Here is a 16,651-nt window from a genome sequence, read left to right as displayed (position 1 = left end):
CTACAGCGCCCGCGTCCGAATGCGCGCGCAGCCGCGGGCAGCGGTGCATCCTGGGAACAGGAGTTCAGAGGCGGCCTCTGACCCGGACCTGCACTCCGACTTCCCTTTTTCACCAGTTAAGCCCCGCAGGATTCTGGGAAATGTATTTTTTTCCCCGCCTCAAATGCCTCACGGAGCCCAATTACGCAACGTCGGGTCAGCTTCCTCCTTTCTTCCCGCCCCCCGGCTCTCCTCAGCAGGCCGCGTGGCCACTGTCCGCGAGGTGGCGCCACATGGTGCTAATTAACCCACGCCCCTCCCTAAAAAGCAGGGCCAGCTTACCATCAAAGCTTCGGGAGGCCATGGCTAGTCCTCTTTGGCGGCTCCTAGACACCGAGCCGCTAGAGGGCATCGGTCCCGGCAGGGCCGGATGGCAAACGCCGCGGTGACTGGTACCCGGAAGGGGGCGGGGTGGCCCGCAGGCGCTTTGGCAGAGGAACTGCGGAGAAGGCAGGGGGCCGTTGCGTCATCAGTCTGCGCCACCCGACGCCCGAGACCCGGGGTGGGAGTGGGAAGTAAGGGGTGGGGCGTCAGGGGTGGGGTGTCCGTCGCCTGCTGATGAATTACTGCCTAAGGCCCGAGGGAAATCGGTCCCTGGAGGCTGGCGCCTGGACCCCGAGCTCCTGGGACTGACTGGCAGGTAAGTTGCCTGCCACGCGGACCGGTGATTCAGCCTGAGGGTGTAATTCGTGCGTGCGAAGGTGTGTGTGTGTGTGTGTGCGCACTGGGACACACAGCTTCCTTTTTTAAGGAGGGAACAGACCGTAGGGCACGTATGGACAGACACTACGGCACAGCACACGAATCCAGCTGTGACGGACTCAGCTTATTTGAAAAAGCTATTCAGGTGCCGCGCGTGGGAGTGAGTGTGTGCACGTGTGAGCGTGTTGGGGTGGGGAACAGTGAGCCGCCAGGAATTCCAGGAGCCCGGTTCATCGTCCAGGACGAAGCTTGTATTTCCAAATGGAAGCGCGGAGGAGTTGTGAGTGTAACCTCTGTTTTGCGCTCTAAGGGAACGTTGCAGAAAAGGTGACCTTAACATTTATATTTTTTTTTAAATGGAAAAAAAACACTGTCGTAACAGCCGTTTTTAAACACGATTCTTATAAAAAACACTCCTCACTCTGCCACCTGGAGAGAACCGCTGGTTCCCAGATGTGGCCCTGGCCTCCGAGCCGAGTCTACGGATGACGTCATGTTGGATGGCCTCCTAAAATGACTTGTTCAAGTTTTCGTTGAAAACAAAGCATTGCTAGTGCCGTTCACCCTGCAGTTCCTCCACAGTAGTAGGCCTTTTCCGACTATCAGTAAGGCGTTTGAGGTGGATTTTTTTTTAAGTCTCTGAGATATTTTATGTAAATGACCTTAAGGTGGCAGGCGTGTGCCATACTGTACTTTGCCCTAGGTACACAGTATCATCGCATTGTTCTCTACCCTGTGGAAAGTGCAGGTGTTCTGTGCATGAACTCCCAGGATCCTGAGTTTAGATGGGTTTTTCAGACCCGCTGGGATCCCGCTAGGATTTATTTTGTAGACTCAGGTCATCAGAGCGCAGGGCGGGAGGGTTGTCTCAAGGCACAGTGTTTGGACGCCTTGGAAAGCTCCTCTGCTGACGCGCAACATTTCAGGGAAAATTGAACTGTGTAGGCCTTTTCAAAAGGAGTGTCCTTTGTAAAGTGTCCTTGGCCACATCTCAAAGTTTTAAAGGAGCACTACACAAACAAACAAAAAAATCTTAACGTTCAACCAGATTTTACCACCCAATACATTTTCATCTTCCTGTTGCATTCGGTTTCTTACACTTTAACGTGGCTGAGAGGTGTCACCTGGAGAGAAATCAGGTCAGACAGTTACATACCATAACTTTGGAGTCACTGTCACTGCTGTTTCTTGCAAGAATTAGGAATTATTAGGGCAGAAGGAAAGGAGCGGAATAGCATGATGAAGCGAAGGAAAGTTTACAAACACAGAAATGCATACTTTAAGGCACTATGAAAGTCAAAAGCCCTTCCCTTTATGGAGGCGTTAATGATGTAGACAGGCAGTTCTAGACTTAATCTTAACAAACATTGTGTGCAAACAGTTGTGAGAAAAGAGGCCGGAAGAAATTTAATGCATTTCGAGACAAAACTGAGCAGGCTCCTGGAAAAACAGCAGCAACGACAACAAAAACTGCATCCAGCAGGCCATGTCAAAGTGGAACCAACCCTCTGGGCTTTTGTTTTAGGGAATGCAAAATCACTGCGACCGTTTGCTGGTGTCAGATACGCCACCCCAGCGCGTCTCTAGCTGCCTCAGCTTTGTTTTGCAGACGCAGAGTGAAATTTTTTTATAAAGCTCAGGTGACTCTTATCTCTGTTCAATATGCTGCAACTGTGTACCTGCAGTCTTTTATATCTGTTTTGTAACATGTTGGAATATCCTCTCTTGGCATTTTTGTCTCCCACACCGAATGTGAACTCTTTGAGATCATCGTTCGTTATTGCCGACTCTTTTAGTTGGCATCTTTGTTTTTTAGCTACAGAAAATCAAATCAAAGGAGCACAGGGCAGTAAGAGGAATACACTGGTTCTCATCCGCAGTCGGGAGTTACCCTGGATAATGGTTTAGAAGAGAAACTGAGTTTGAATCCTCATATGGGCATGGTATTTAAGGGCATGGACTCAGGAACCAGACTGAGTTTACATCGTACCTTTGCCACTTACCAGCTTTGTCACTTGGGCAGGTTACATCACCTTTCTTTGTTTTAGTGGAAGCTCTACAAATGTTATTGCATTGCTATTTACTTCAGTAGCTCTTGTTGTACTATGAGTTATTCAAGAGCAAACATCAAGTACTACCTTCATACCATTTCTCCTGCCACAACTTCTAGCGTGTAGTTCTTCACAGTATGCTTAGATTCTCTCTGCCTCCCAGTGAGCAAATCAAATATTATCATCCTTGTCCTGGCCATCTGGCTCAATTGGAACGTCATCCTGTACCCTGAAAAGGTTGCCAGTTTGATTCCCAATCAGGGTACATACCTATGTTGCAGGTTTGATCCCTGGTTGGGGCACTCATGGGAGACAACCAGTCAATGGTTTTCTCCCACATCAATGTTTCTCTCTCCCTTCCTCTCTCTCAAAATCAATAAAAACATATCCTCAGGCGAGGATTAAAAAAAATTTATCTTTTCTGTTTGAGAAATGCATACTGAGGCTTAGCAATAGATTAGTTAACGCAGCTAAGGAGTAGTACATCTGAAATAAAAATTCAGGTGTGCTGACTACTAATTGAGTGTCCTTTCCCTTATCGCAAATGTGGCATTAAGTTTCATCTCTCATATGAACTCTGGTCGGTTAGTCGTTTGCTGCAGCACTGTGTAGAGAATCTTGAAGCTACATTTGAACTTTGCAAGTAAGAATATCCTATTTAATAAGCAATCACTGCAAAGCATAGGGTAGCATTGAGATAGTACCACTTCTCTCTCTACTTCCCCCCATGTGGAAAATGTTGCAGGTTATATTTTCCCCCCCTAATAATACTATATTTTTTTTCTTGTAATTTAGGAGATTGAATTAGTTCTCAATAATGGGAAGAACCTACATTGTAGAAGAGACTATTGGCCAGTATCTCTCCAACCTCAATCTCCAAGGAAAGTCTTTTGTCTCAGGTCTTCTAATAGGACAGGTATGTATCTTTTACTGTGTATTTATTGACAGAACAAATTACCTGTTTATTTAAAGTTGAACCATGCTATTTAACAATAAACTCAAGGTTAGGGGATGGAGGGATGGAATGTAGAAATAAATTTAAAGTGGGTTTTTGAGGAAAAATGTGGAGCAGTAAGACAAACCTAGTCCAGGTGTGCTCAAGTGAGAACACTTTCCCATTTGACAATGTAAAAATAATTTATAATGTGGAAACTTCAAAATTAGAATTTTTACTGATCACATTATCTGTATGTTTGTGTGCGTTTCCAAAGTGTTTTGTACTTCCTTCTAATCTTTATTAATTCTTGGTGGTTTAGTCCTTTATAGTAAAGTAGCTTTTGACAGTTTTATTCCCATTGTAATTTGTCTTATCTTATAGCAACAGTCATTCTATATTTTGTAATAGTACTTACCATATTGATTTTTTTTTTAATTCAGTGGTGAGGGAGTGGAAGAGGTGGGAGAAATTTGAAAATTATACACATTCTATTTCCCTCATAAAGTTAAGCCTTAAAAGTCAGCACAAAATGGAATAGAGATTTGGACAGTTACTTGAAAAGGCATAAGCACCAAAGACTGTTGCTAAGCAGGGGGGACTCATTCGCAATACAAAGCAGCAGCAGCAACAACAAAAGAGAGTTCCATAGACAGACTGCCTGCATCCATCTAAACACTGTGGAGGGGAAAGTGCACTGTGGCCCGAGGGCTTGAGTTTGAGGCCTGTTAGCAAATGAAGCTCTGTTGTCCAGAGCTCTAGTTCTGGGTATTTTATCATGATGCCTCGGCTCAGAGTATTCAAACTGCAGACGGACTTTCCTTGTTCTGATGCTATCCATATTCCCACGACTCCCCCGGTCACACCTTCATGGTCACAAACCCGATTCTTAACTTGTAATCAGAGGGCAGACCCTGCACTGTTCACCCAGTAGTCCCATCCCGAGAGGCTGCTCATGAGGTGGCCAGCCTGCCTCTCTTGGCAACAATCTGAACTTCGTTTTTATTCCAGATACTCAGCATTTAATATCGGGTTCCTTTTGCTAGGAACTTTTTATTTAAGGTTCTTTACTTCCCATTATTATCTTTTTTTAATTTAAGGGAGGAAGAGTTTTAGAGAAAGATGGGTTCAATGAAACAAAAGTTCAGTGAGAAAGACCCTCTTCCAAACTTTCCTTAGTGCACACAGATGGTTTCTCACAAATGCGTCTCCCAATTTAGGATGTTCCTTCTGGTGTTGCTTCATGCTGCCTTTTCGTTCCTTCCGCTCTTCTACATGTTCCTTCTTCCTCTTTATTCCAGGGTTCATCATTTTTCTCTTCCTCCCCTCAAGCTTATCTGTTTCCTACTTCCAGGGTCATTTTCTTTTCAGTCATAGATTTTATGAGAAGGAAAAGCTTTCTTAATCAGCACCTACCTTTTCCTGTGTACATTTGAATGTAACTCTCTGGAAATAACCTTTATAGAAATAAGTTCTCTGTCTTTCTTTTCTAGTCCAAGATGACACTAATGATGGGAATTTCAGGTCATGTCTGAGGATGACAACATACTAACTTGTATTATCAACCTTATTTTCATTCTTTCTTTATAGGAACCTTCTACTGTAATAACACTAGGCTATTAAATGTCCCTAAATTTATATTTGGGTTTCCAAGCTTTGATTACCATTAAAACTGAGGAACAGAGATCTTATATCACTTCACTTATGTGTCCCCTTGTTTTTCTGTGGACATATATATGCAGGTTTCCCACTATTGTCATTTTTTGTTTGTTTTTCTTTTTGTTTTTTAGTTTCTGTTGATATTTGTCATTTCAATGAAAGTAAGATGCATAAGGTCATTTCTTGCTTTATTTCATTGAACCACCAATATGTTAAAATAATATAGGAAATAAATATAATAACTAGAAAATTGGCCAAGCATATTTATTTTCTTTAGATTTAAATGCAGTTCATTTACTCATCCAGTAAGTCATTTTTAGTGACCACTATGTGATTCACATTTGGATGTCCAAATAAATAAGAGGCTGATATTAAATATATTAGAAGATGACATGTGAGGGAAGTGTTGTAAGCATATTTATGAAAATTGATTTCTGTATAGATTCCATTATTTTATAGACATTAACAACTTAAGCTGTTATAAATACTACTTTTTTTGTACGTCATAAGGCTTTACCTTCCTCAGTGAGGTATCACTCTAATAAGTTTCTCTACTTTGTTTTTAAGTGTTCTTCACAAAAGGATTATGTGATTCTTGCCACTAGAACACCACCGAAAGAGGAAAACAATGAGAACCTCAAACATCCCAAAGATAAGGTGGATAACTTGGATGAAGAATGGGCCACAGAACATGCTAACCAGGTCACCATAGTTTTCTCCTTATATAGTTAAGTTTGTGTTTATTGACTGACACAATAAAAGCACTTTATCCTCAGATTACCAGAGTAGGATTTCAGAGTACTCGTTCTTAAGTTTTCACAACTTGCATTTTCTTACTTGAAGTTAAGTAACCTACCCAAGATTACAGAATTAGTAGTGGAACTGGGATTTGAACCCAGGCAGTCTGACTTTTTGATCTTATATGCTATGCTTTTCCATTGTTAATTTTTATCTGTTGTGTTTTTTAACTTATCTCCTACTATGGTCATTTAGCTTATTTTCAGTTTTTCTTTAAAAATAACTTTAAAATAATACCAGTTATTGATAATATAGTTTCTGGTCAGATTGTTTTAAAGATTTAATCTAGTCACTGAGGCAATCAAATGATGATTAAATTTTTAAAAAATCCTCAGAATCTATGCTTTAACCAAAGCAAAAGACATTACCCAAACCAGCTATAAGAGAAATGAGATAAAAATAGAAAAATGTTACAGAAATATAGAGGGGGAATAACTAGTAGTATTTAGTATCTAGCCAATGGATGGATTCAGACAGTTCGATAGAAGGCTCTGAACTCGAAAAATGAATAGGACTTTGCCAGTAGGAGTAAAGGAACAAATTCAGTGTCCAAAGGAAGGTATGTATGAATGACCTGAAGGCATTAAAGTTAAATGTATGATAGGAAAATAGCAAGCAATTGGGTATAATTGAAATACGGGAGATATAAAAGAATACAGTTATACATACATAAGACTGTAAGGGGCCAGTTATGGATGGCTTTGGAGTCCCATCCTAAGAAGTGAGGAGTTTGTTTGGTAGACAGTAGCTCTAAGGTAAAGTTTCAGAGCTCCCATTTTGAGAAGGAGGTAATATGATCTGCTAGTAATTTAGAAATTAATTTTAACCCTTTGTATGCCCTAAGCGTCTATAGACACTTTTAAAAATTATTTTCTGTGAGAATTTTCAACTGAAAATATTCAAGAATACCCGAATGTGAGTAATACATTCATTTTTATAATATTCATTGCAAAGTGTTTATTTATGTAGCTAATATATATGTGTGTATATACTTAGATGCATAAGTATATGTATATATACACATACAGAAACATAAAAATTTATGTAGCAAAATATATTCAATTTTTTGTGCCTCTAGAAAGAAATGGTTAATTTCTTTACTGTTTTGAAAAGGCATGCAGATGCCCACGCTAAATACGAAAACGTCATTCTTTGTATTGTCAAGCTTGTGTTACTGTAATAAATAGAATTGATGAAGCCAGTGGGAGCCACCAGCAGTGGCTATACCAACCTATTAGGGATTATATTATGGTATCTAATTTCTGAAGACTTAACTTTGTGGTCAATTTGTTCATATATTAACTACACAAAAGATAACCTAACTGAGTCTAGATAGTAGAAAGATATCCATGTGACATTAAAAAGTAGCCACAGTTGTGTGAAGGGAAATAATAGATATTACAGAAGACAAACTGGTAGTATGTGTCACACACTTTAAAAATATGCGTAACTTCTTAAACTAGTAATGCACCTCAAGAGATTTATGCTAAACAAATAATCCAGTGAACATAGAAAGACTTGCTAGGGTTTTTAACCAGTATTATTTTAGAGTAAAGAAAAATTACAAAGTACATAAATACTCAATTCAATAAATAGGTTTTAAAAACAGGTAAATCTAGATAATAGGAAACAATGGATTTTCAAGTCAGACACCCTCTGATCAAATTCCAGGTTCTAGTAGTCTGCTAAATATAGGGATACAGTGATAGTTGAGAATTATTTCTTCCCGTAAGGACCTCCCAGAGGGTCCCCAAAAATATAAGAAAAAGTCAGCTCTCAGCCTGAGTAAAGGTATAGAGTTAGAAAACCTAGGCATATGTATGGAGAACAGTGAGAAGTTTTGACTGGCATTTTGATATTTCAGAGTAAGTAGTGTCAAATGAAGGATATCCGATTATCCAGATTTTAGTCTGAAATAGCAGTCTAAGGAAAAATTGATACTTTATTTAGCTGATAGTGGAAGCCATTGAAAAAAAAATCTTACAAGATATTTCAGTCTCTGATTTCATGAGAAAGGGGTTGGTTTATTTTTGTAGCTAATGGGTTTCATTATTTAATGGTTTTACTTACAAGGTTATTTTAGAGTTAAATTCAGGATACTCTAGGAAGATTGTGTTCATAATGACACCCATTGTCTTGGTTATCATCCATTTTTCAGTATTTTAACCCGTTTTTCAAAGCTCCTACCTCAATGCTGTTCATATAGTTGATACTCAGTAGGGATTTGCTGATTTAATATTTAGCTTCTCAGACACAAAGGATTGCATATAATGCCAAATGTTTATGTTAGCTAATACTATATTTCTATTTTAGGTATCCAGAATGCTACCTGGGGGACTTCTAGTTCTTGGAGTATTTATTATTACAACATTAGAAATGGGAAATGATTTTCAAAATACCCTGCGCAGAGTAAGTATGAAATATAAAAATTCTTAATATGATCAAGTTACAACTTATTATAATGGATGCTATTTGTATATATGTATACCTTTGTATACATATTTGAATTTCTGTCTCGTAATTCTTTATATTGAGACTAAAGGCTCGATGCACAAAATTCATGCAAGAGTACGCCTTCCTTCCCCCAGCTACTGGCACCAGCTTTCCTCTGCCACCTGGGACCCAGGCTTCCCTCTGGCCACCAGCAGGCACCCGGGACCCGTGTCCCAGCTTCCTCCAGAAGGTCGTCTGGAAGGACATCCCATCCGGAAGGATTTCCGGTCTAATTAGCATATTACGCTTTTATTATTATAGATTATGTTGACATAACTTTCCCACCCAATTGCTTGGTATCTTGTGTGTAATGCCAATATTTATATTTTTAATCAAAGCTACAGATGTTAAAATAGTCTTCATTGAAAGGTTTTTTACTTTTATGAAACAAGTTATAATGATTTAACTGTTTTTGTCGTACAATAGCAATATTCTGCTAGACCTTTCATTTAGTTCCAAGTGATTGCTATAATGTGAAATTAATAGGCTTTGTGATTCTTCTGTTCAATTCTCTCAGTATCCTGAGAGTAAAACATAAAGTCATCACAATAATAAGATATTTATTCTTTATTCCTGGACTGGTTATTATGAATCCCCTGTTTTTCATTTTATTCCCACATCAGTGAATTGGGTATTAATGTCTACATGTAAATATGAAGGTTCACAAGCTGTTTCCCCTGACAACCTAAAGTAAACTCTACAGCCAGCTTTCATCTCTTTAAAAAGTTATTTTCCACCCCAGTCAGTTTGGCTCAGTGTATAGAGCATCGGCCTGTGGACTGAAGGGTCCTGGGCTCAATTCCAGACAAGGGCACATGCCAGGCTCTATCCCCAGTGGGGTTGTGCAGGAGGCAGCCAATCAATCATTCTCTCTCATCATGATGTTTCCGTCTCTCTCTCCCTCTCCCTTCCTCTCTGAAATCAATAAAAGTATATTTTTAAATAAATAAATTTAAAAAAGTTATTTCCTCCACCAAGAGAGAAGCAGACCTCATAATCTTAAAGAGTGCAAAAGCCCACAGAAAATCCCCCAAACTTTTTCTAGTAAAAAAGTGCAACTAAGAATTCCAGATGCCACAGATTCTTCCAGTTTTATAACCTTAACTATCAAATCTCCACTGTCAGACTTTTGATATTTGTACCTAAGGGAGTAAGGGAAGACAATGGAGATTTTTCCCTCCCCTGGGAAGTTATTCAACCTTCTGCTATTTTTCCCTATATATATATAAAAGGCTAGTATGCAAAGTGTCCCCATGGGAGTTTGACCACGAGACCAGGAGTTCTATCACTTGTTATGACGTGTGTTGACCTCCAGGGGGCGGCCCTGGCCGGCAGCTGGGGAAGGGAGGCCCTGGCCAGCAGTTGGAAGGCCTTGATCGCCAGCCAGGCCTAGGGCCCTTCCCATGCACGAATTTCATGCACTGGGCCTCTAATTACTGATAAATGTATATTACAGTTGGTCTTAATGGCATTTTGGAATATGATCAAAACCTTTATGTATTAATAACATAAAGGTTGTGCATCCTTTTGTGGTTGGTGCTGGATTGAATGGGGATGAATGTGGACTTAGTGCTAGAGAAATATAGTCAGATCTTCTTTCCTGTTGCTTTTATATCTCTGTTCCTAAGAATCATATGAAACTTTAGAAATGCTGTATTTCAGAAATTATTGAGTTTGAATTATCTAACTTTGTTTCCATTGGCCAGCATTGAGGAACACTATAAGAAAGAACATTATAAAACTTGCCAGTGTCTTTCATAAGATCATTGTTAAGAACTTTGTTCTTTATATCACATTATATTGTCTTTGAAGAAATTTCTTTTGATATCATTATGAAGAAACTTGTGCCTCTTCTGATCAATTGTTTTCAGCTTTATGGACCATGTGAAGTAGGTAGCAAATTAGGTTTCTATGTGCACATTATTGTTAGAAAGCTTAGAGCCAAATTTATAACTCCTCTTTATATATCAAGTATGCCCTTCCATAATTCTTATTTCTGGTATAAATATATGTCACTATTTCTATTTTTTTTTCACTTTTAATTTATTTTGCTACTATATTGTATGTGTCCTTATATATTGCCTTAAATCTTTTGTTACATTTAAATAAGAAATGCCAAATGGGTGACATGCTCCATTTTTATAGTTTAAAAATTACTTGTCCTTTCTCACTCCTATTATAATAAAGCCTTTATTCTATATTTCACTTAAATGTTTGCCCAAAATTAATTTTTATGTCCAGTTGATTCTTAATGGTGATGGATTATATTTTTCTATTTAAAAAACCAATTGTGTAAATGGAACTCAAATGATTAGTAATCAGTTTCACTCTTTCTTTTGAAGAAAAGACAATTTAATTATAGAATCATGAAATTTTAAATAGATGGGCTCTTAGGGACATTATAATTGTATGTTTTTCTGCATTCATTTTTCTTCTTTCACTTTGCATTCAATTGGTGTGTGTTTTCCTCTATTTCAGCTAGTATTTGCTGTGGAAAAATCTATGAATAAAAAGAGACTGTGGAATTTCACAGAGGAGGAAGTCTCAGATCGAGTGACACTTCATATTTGCTCTTCTACAAAAAAGTATCTTTTATTTAGGTGTTTATGTTTTAAATGTATATAATACCAAAATAATGTTCCTATAAGTTTTCCCTCCAAACATTTATTTAAATCATTATTTAAAAAATAAGCTTAGTTTTTAAGTTTTTTTGTAAATAATACATACTTAGCACGATAACAACTACTAGTACTAGTACTACTACTACTACTACTAATATAGTCATGCTTTAAGGTTGCAAAGGGTTTGACAGAGGTGTCAAGGACTAGGGAATGAGAACTGTTTATCAGCACAATAGGTCCCCTATAGAGAGGTAGATACCCCAGCTGACAGCTTAGGCAAAGTAATGCTTTATTATGTTAAATTTTTACCTCCAATTGCTATTGGTAAAATGTTCAATTCAAAGCACAGGTGCACTGAACTGGACAGTTAGGGTATCTAAGAAATTTTTAGGACTTTAGCCAAGATCAAATGGCACAAGATCAAAAAGCCCGGTATAGGGACCCCTTTCCTATACATCGTGCCAGGGCAACAATGCCTCCCAAGCGACAGCCTTAGGAAGAGAGTGAAGCAATGCAAGGGCCCAATGAATCAGGATTTGGAAAAGACAAAATTCAAACAGTGATTGCTCCTGAAGAAGCTGGGCTTTAAACTCCTTTGTATATTTAACTAGAAAGTTTCATGTACAGGCCCCTTGACCCAGTACAGATTCTCAGGCTTGACTCCGTCCAAAACAGCACACCTATTTGTTATACAGGGTGTGTATTTGAGCAAGTGCTTTCTATTCATCATGATTAGCAGGATTTATAAGCCCTAAGAACTAGTTTAAAGCACCACAACTATAGTCAGAGCAATTTATATATATATTTGTATAATTACATACATATGTGTATATATCTTTTAAGTGTGTAAAATGGTATAATTTTGTAAAAACTGTTGGATGCTTATAGTTATTTTATTTTTTGATGATTTATTTTCTTTTGATTATCAAGAATTATTTTTTGGGTCATTTTTATCCTTAATTAGTAAAGAATACTTTGTCGAACTTATGATATCCATGATCCAAAGGTAAGAAAAATTGCTCTTTAAAGATTTTTCTGTGTTGAAAACTGTTTTTAAAACAAAATTCAAGTCTTTATTTAGTTTTAAAAAATTTCAATGCTGTTCCCTCCTATTGATGTCCACAACCACCTATAGTTTTTTATTTTGAAATATTTCATTACAGCCAAGGAAAATTTATGTGGTTTTTTTTTAGTTGTTAATATATGTTTATTAAACTCCCCCTGCCTTGTTTATGTGTTTAGTATTATATTTGAGAGGCTAGCAGTAAAAGTATGTGGGCTTTTGGTAGCTATAGTGCCTAGTAAGCAAGCTATTTGCACTCAGCAGAATCCGAACTAACATTTACTAAGGTGTTTAAAAGCAATGTGAAAAAGTAACTTTCTAGAATTCTGTTAGAGTGGATGGGACAGAATGGAGAACATCTGGCACCTGAAAGCCACTCAGTGGTTATTTGCTTCACATCAGAAGCTTCAGAATTAACATTGTTGAAGCTATCGATGAGAGCTAGAGGACCAGAGGACTCCTCAGAATTCTAAACATGGACCATCTGGTCTTTTCCAGCCAATCGCAGGAGGAGGGAGTCACCAAGTTCAGTATTCTGAAGATTACTAAAATGAAATGCATGCTTTGTTTTTATTTAGTTGTAACCTATTGCCCTTTGATGAAAGAATTTGGCTAAATGTCTTAGCTATCAGGTTGTTCAAGTTACTAGGTTTTACATATGATGACCTAAAGCACATATTTTATGTTTTTACCCCTCTCTCACTAAAGAGTTCAGCAAAACCAGCAGATTGGAAGTATCAAAATGGACTATTGACTTCATGGCTTTCTTTAGAGTGTACAGTTCATATTAATATTCACATCCCACTGTCTACTACTTCTGTCAGCTATCCTCTGGAGAAAAATACAAAGGTATCAGGGTTAAATGAATTTTCTGTAGTGATTGCTGAAAAATAATTTACTTTTATTCTGGTTGTCTACTGTTCATTTTATAATCCTCAAAAATTGCATCCTAATTGTAATGATATTGTTAGAGGTAACTAATTTATTACCCCAGATTACAAATTTAGAGGGGGGACAATGTCATAATTCTAACATACTTAGCATAATAGGTGCTCCATAAATATTTGTTAATTAACATAATTGCATACATTGTACAGTATAGTTATGTAAGAAGGTATACTGTTTGGTCTTTTTGCTTTTGCATGATCTTTAGTTTTCTCTTTTTTAGTCCTTTTTAAGAATTTTTGTATCATTCTTTTGTTTATATCTCATTTCTTTTCTGTTGAAGGAGGCAAATACTGCTTTATATATTTGAGGCTTTTTCTCTTCTCACATTTTAAGAAGATAATGGGAATTATTGAACTTATTTAACTATGGTCATGTAGTTATTCAACCTTCTAAATCAGTGATGTAAATGGTAGTTTGAGATAAAGATTAGAAAAACTATTATTAAATACTAGAGGCCCGGTGCAAAAATTCGTGCATGGGTGGGGGGGTCCCTCGGGGTGGCCTGTGGAGATTAGGCCAAAACCCACAGTCCAAAGCTGCCTGCAGCTCACTCTTGCTCATCCTGGCCCCACTGCGCCAGTGGCCGGCTCGCACCCAATCAGTCCCGAGAGGCTCGTGCCACCACAGCAGCGCTTGCCAGCCATGAGCCCTGTGTCAGGCGCCCTCCTGAGGAGAGTGGCCTGCAGGATTGGGCTGAAACTGGCTCTCCGACATCCCCCGAGGGGTCCCAGATTACGAGAGAACACAGGCTAGGGCAAGGGACCCCACCAGTGCATGATCGGGGCGAGTGAGGGATCGCAGGAGGGCTCCAGGTCATGCCTAGCCCATCTCGCTCAGTCCCGATAGGCCGGACCCCAGCAGCAAGCTAACCTACCAGTTGGAGTGTCTGCCCCCTGGTGGTCGGTGCACGTCATAGCGACTGGTCGACTGCCCGTTGGTGGTCAGTGCACATCATAGCGAGTGGTTGAGTGGCCTTAGCATATCATTAGCATATCATGCTTTGATTGGTTTAACAGTCGACTGGTCACTAAACGACTGGACACTTAGCATTTTAGGCTTTTATTACATAGGATGAGTAAGGTGCAAAAAACTGCTACATAGAGATTTTCACTACGCCAGTGAATTAGGTGGAAAAAGTAGATTGTGGGGAGTTTGAGATGGATATTTGAAAGATATCCCTGTTGTGTTTCTTAATAAGAATGGACTTGCACGCTGGGCGAAGCAAATAGAAAATGGTGTTTATTTGATTAATGGACAAGTTAAAGCTGAAGATTGTGACCTACTAGAAGGACAGGTGAGTTCAGAGAAAATCATCTTACTTATGAAATTATTTGCATTAAGGAAAAACAAAAGATGACGTATCCTTAGTTCTAGAGTCCTTTCCTTCATGAAAACAGTTTTCACCTACTTCTTATTTGTAAGGCCTTTTGAAGTAAAGGGCAGACGTTTTTCTCATAAAATTATGAGATTATTTAGGAAATAATCAGAATCCTGCCCTAATGACAGTTTGAAGACTAACTTTTGCCATTTTAAAGAAGAGTCTTTATGGGCTCCTAAAATAGCTTTGATCTGAAGAGAAACTTTGGTGATCTCTCCTTTCAGAGCAAGGGTTAGCGAACTTTGCAGAAATAACCAAATGGTACATATTTTGGACTTTGAGGGCCGTTTGGTCTCTGTTGCAGCTATTCAGTTCTGATGTGGCATGAAAGCAGCCACAAACAATACATAAATGAATGACCTTAGTGTGTTCCAGTAAAACTATTTAAAAAGCCTGGTGGTAGTCTGGATTTGACCTATAGACCATAGTTTGCTAGTCCTTGCTTTAAGCAGCAGTTCTCAACCTGTGGTCACGAACAATGAAAATACATCCTGCATATCAGATATTTACATTACGATTCATAACAGTAGCAAAATTACAGTTATGAAGTAGCAACGAAAATAATTTTATGGTTGGGGTCACCACCACATGAGGGTCAGGGCATTAGGAAGGTTGAGAATCACTACAGAGAAATAAAAGTAGGGAATTAATGTTTTGTTTTGTTTTTTCTCAACATACATGGATTGGTATAGAATATACAAAGTAACATATCTATAGAAATAGCTAAAATAAAATAAATAATAATACGTTTTCCCTCTAAGTTACTTAGTATGTGTAGGATAGTTCCTAAATTGTCTTTTATGTTTCATTTTGATCTCAGTAATCAAGTTTTAACTTTTTTTTCCTAGAAAAAACCTAGAGGAAATGCTCAAGCAAGTCGTTATTCTTTTGATGTCAGAGTGTTAACGCAGTTGGTAAATATTTTAAAGTCCTTCTTATCTAAAGTACTTTATTGCTAAGAATAACCTTAATGAAATTATTTCTGTTTTTATGTTTATAATTAGAGAGTCAAAGAATTTTAGAGATGTAAGAGACTGTAAAAAATGTCCAGTTCTAGGAAAGTTATGCACAAGAAACATTATTTTAATAAAACCTATTTGAGTCTTTTGGCCCAAAACTATTAAAAATTTAACATAAAGTATTTGACTATACTCAAATGCTCAACAAGTGACATATAGCTTATATAAGGAGAAATATGAAGGCCTTTTAATAATTTATGGAGAAAATTTTCAAACACTTGGTTCAGTCTAAACTCTAAAATGTCTTCTCACTTTACGAAATGGTTCCTATAATGTTTAAATATTTCTTGTAGTTATTAATGTAGTTTATATAGTTAATATAATGTTGGCTATTAGAACTTAAAGTGATTTTTGTCTTTCAGCTTCTGAATTCAGACCACAGATCCACAGCCACCGTCCAGATCTGCAGCGGCTCTGTAAACCTTAAGGGCGCTGTGAAGTGCAGAGCTTACATTCATAGCAATAAACCCAAGGTTAAGGATGGTGTGCAGGTACAGAAGGAGTAATAACTGGTACATGAAACGCAAAAGCGTGTTAGCATGACTATTCAAAAATCCTAAGATTTTATTTTTTCAGTATCAGCTTTCATCATTATTAATTTAACTTTGACTAATAAAGGCCCAGTCGGTTAGGCAATACAATTATACCATGTAATTGATCACAAGATTTTCATATGTAGAATGTCTATTTTATGTCTTTTTTAAAGTGATGATTATACAAATTCATTATGTGTTCCACGGTGTGGCTTATTAGTACATTGGAAATCATTTTCTCTAAGGGAAATTGAACTTTTTATTTTTTTTTAAATTTTATTTATTTATTTATTTAAAAATATATTTTATTGATTTTTTACAGAGAGGAAGGGAGAGGAATAGAGAGTTAGAAACGTCGATGAAAGAGAAAGATCAATCAGCTGCCTCCTGCACACCCCTTACTGGGGATGTGC

At 37.9% G+C, this 16,651-nt stretch overlaps 1 protein-coding gene across 3 annotated transcripts in view; it reads left to right on the top strand.

Annotated features, from left to right (window-relative positions):
- Nucleotides 1–222: 222 nt before the first annotated feature.
- Nucleotides 223–16,651, top strand: part of LOC102775082 (chromosome unknown open reading frame, human C1orf27) — a 43,774-nt gene continuing 27,345 nt past the window's right edge. For all 3 annotated transcript variants that reach the window (XR_001515383.1, XR_001515382.1, XM_006772940.2), the window contains exons 1-10: nucleotides 223–679; nucleotides 3,588–3,708; nucleotides 5,953–6,087; nucleotides 8,497–8,592; nucleotides 11,155–11,261; nucleotides 12,267–12,303; nucleotides 13,069–13,209; nucleotides 14,507–14,602; nucleotides 15,535–15,600; nucleotides 16,068–16,196. Coding sequence is in view for 1 of the 3 variants with exons in the window: in XM_006772940.2 (XP_006773003.1) it covers nucleotides 3,610–3,708; nucleotides 5,953–6,087; nucleotides 8,497–8,592; nucleotides 11,155–11,261; nucleotides 12,267–12,303; nucleotides 13,069–13,209; nucleotides 14,507–14,602; nucleotides 15,535–15,600; nucleotides 16,068–16,196 (906 nt within the window). In the remaining 2 variants the exon portion in view is untranslated. The remainder of the gene's footprint in view (nucleotides 680–3,587; nucleotides 3,709–5,952; nucleotides 6,088–8,496; nucleotides 8,593–11,154; nucleotides 11,262–12,266; nucleotides 12,304–13,068; nucleotides 13,210–14,506; nucleotides 14,603–15,534; nucleotides 15,601–16,067; nucleotides 16,197–16,651) is intronic.

Source organism: Myotis davidii, unplaced genomic scaffold, assembly GCF_000327345.1.
Source record: "Myotis davidii unplaced genomic scaffold, ASM32734v1 scaffold362, whole genome shotgun sequence".
Lineage (NCBI taxonomy): Eukaryota > Metazoa > Chordata > Mammalia > Chiroptera > Vespertilionidae > Myotis > Myotis davidii.
This window is presented reverse-complemented; position numbering and strand designations above follow the sequence as displayed.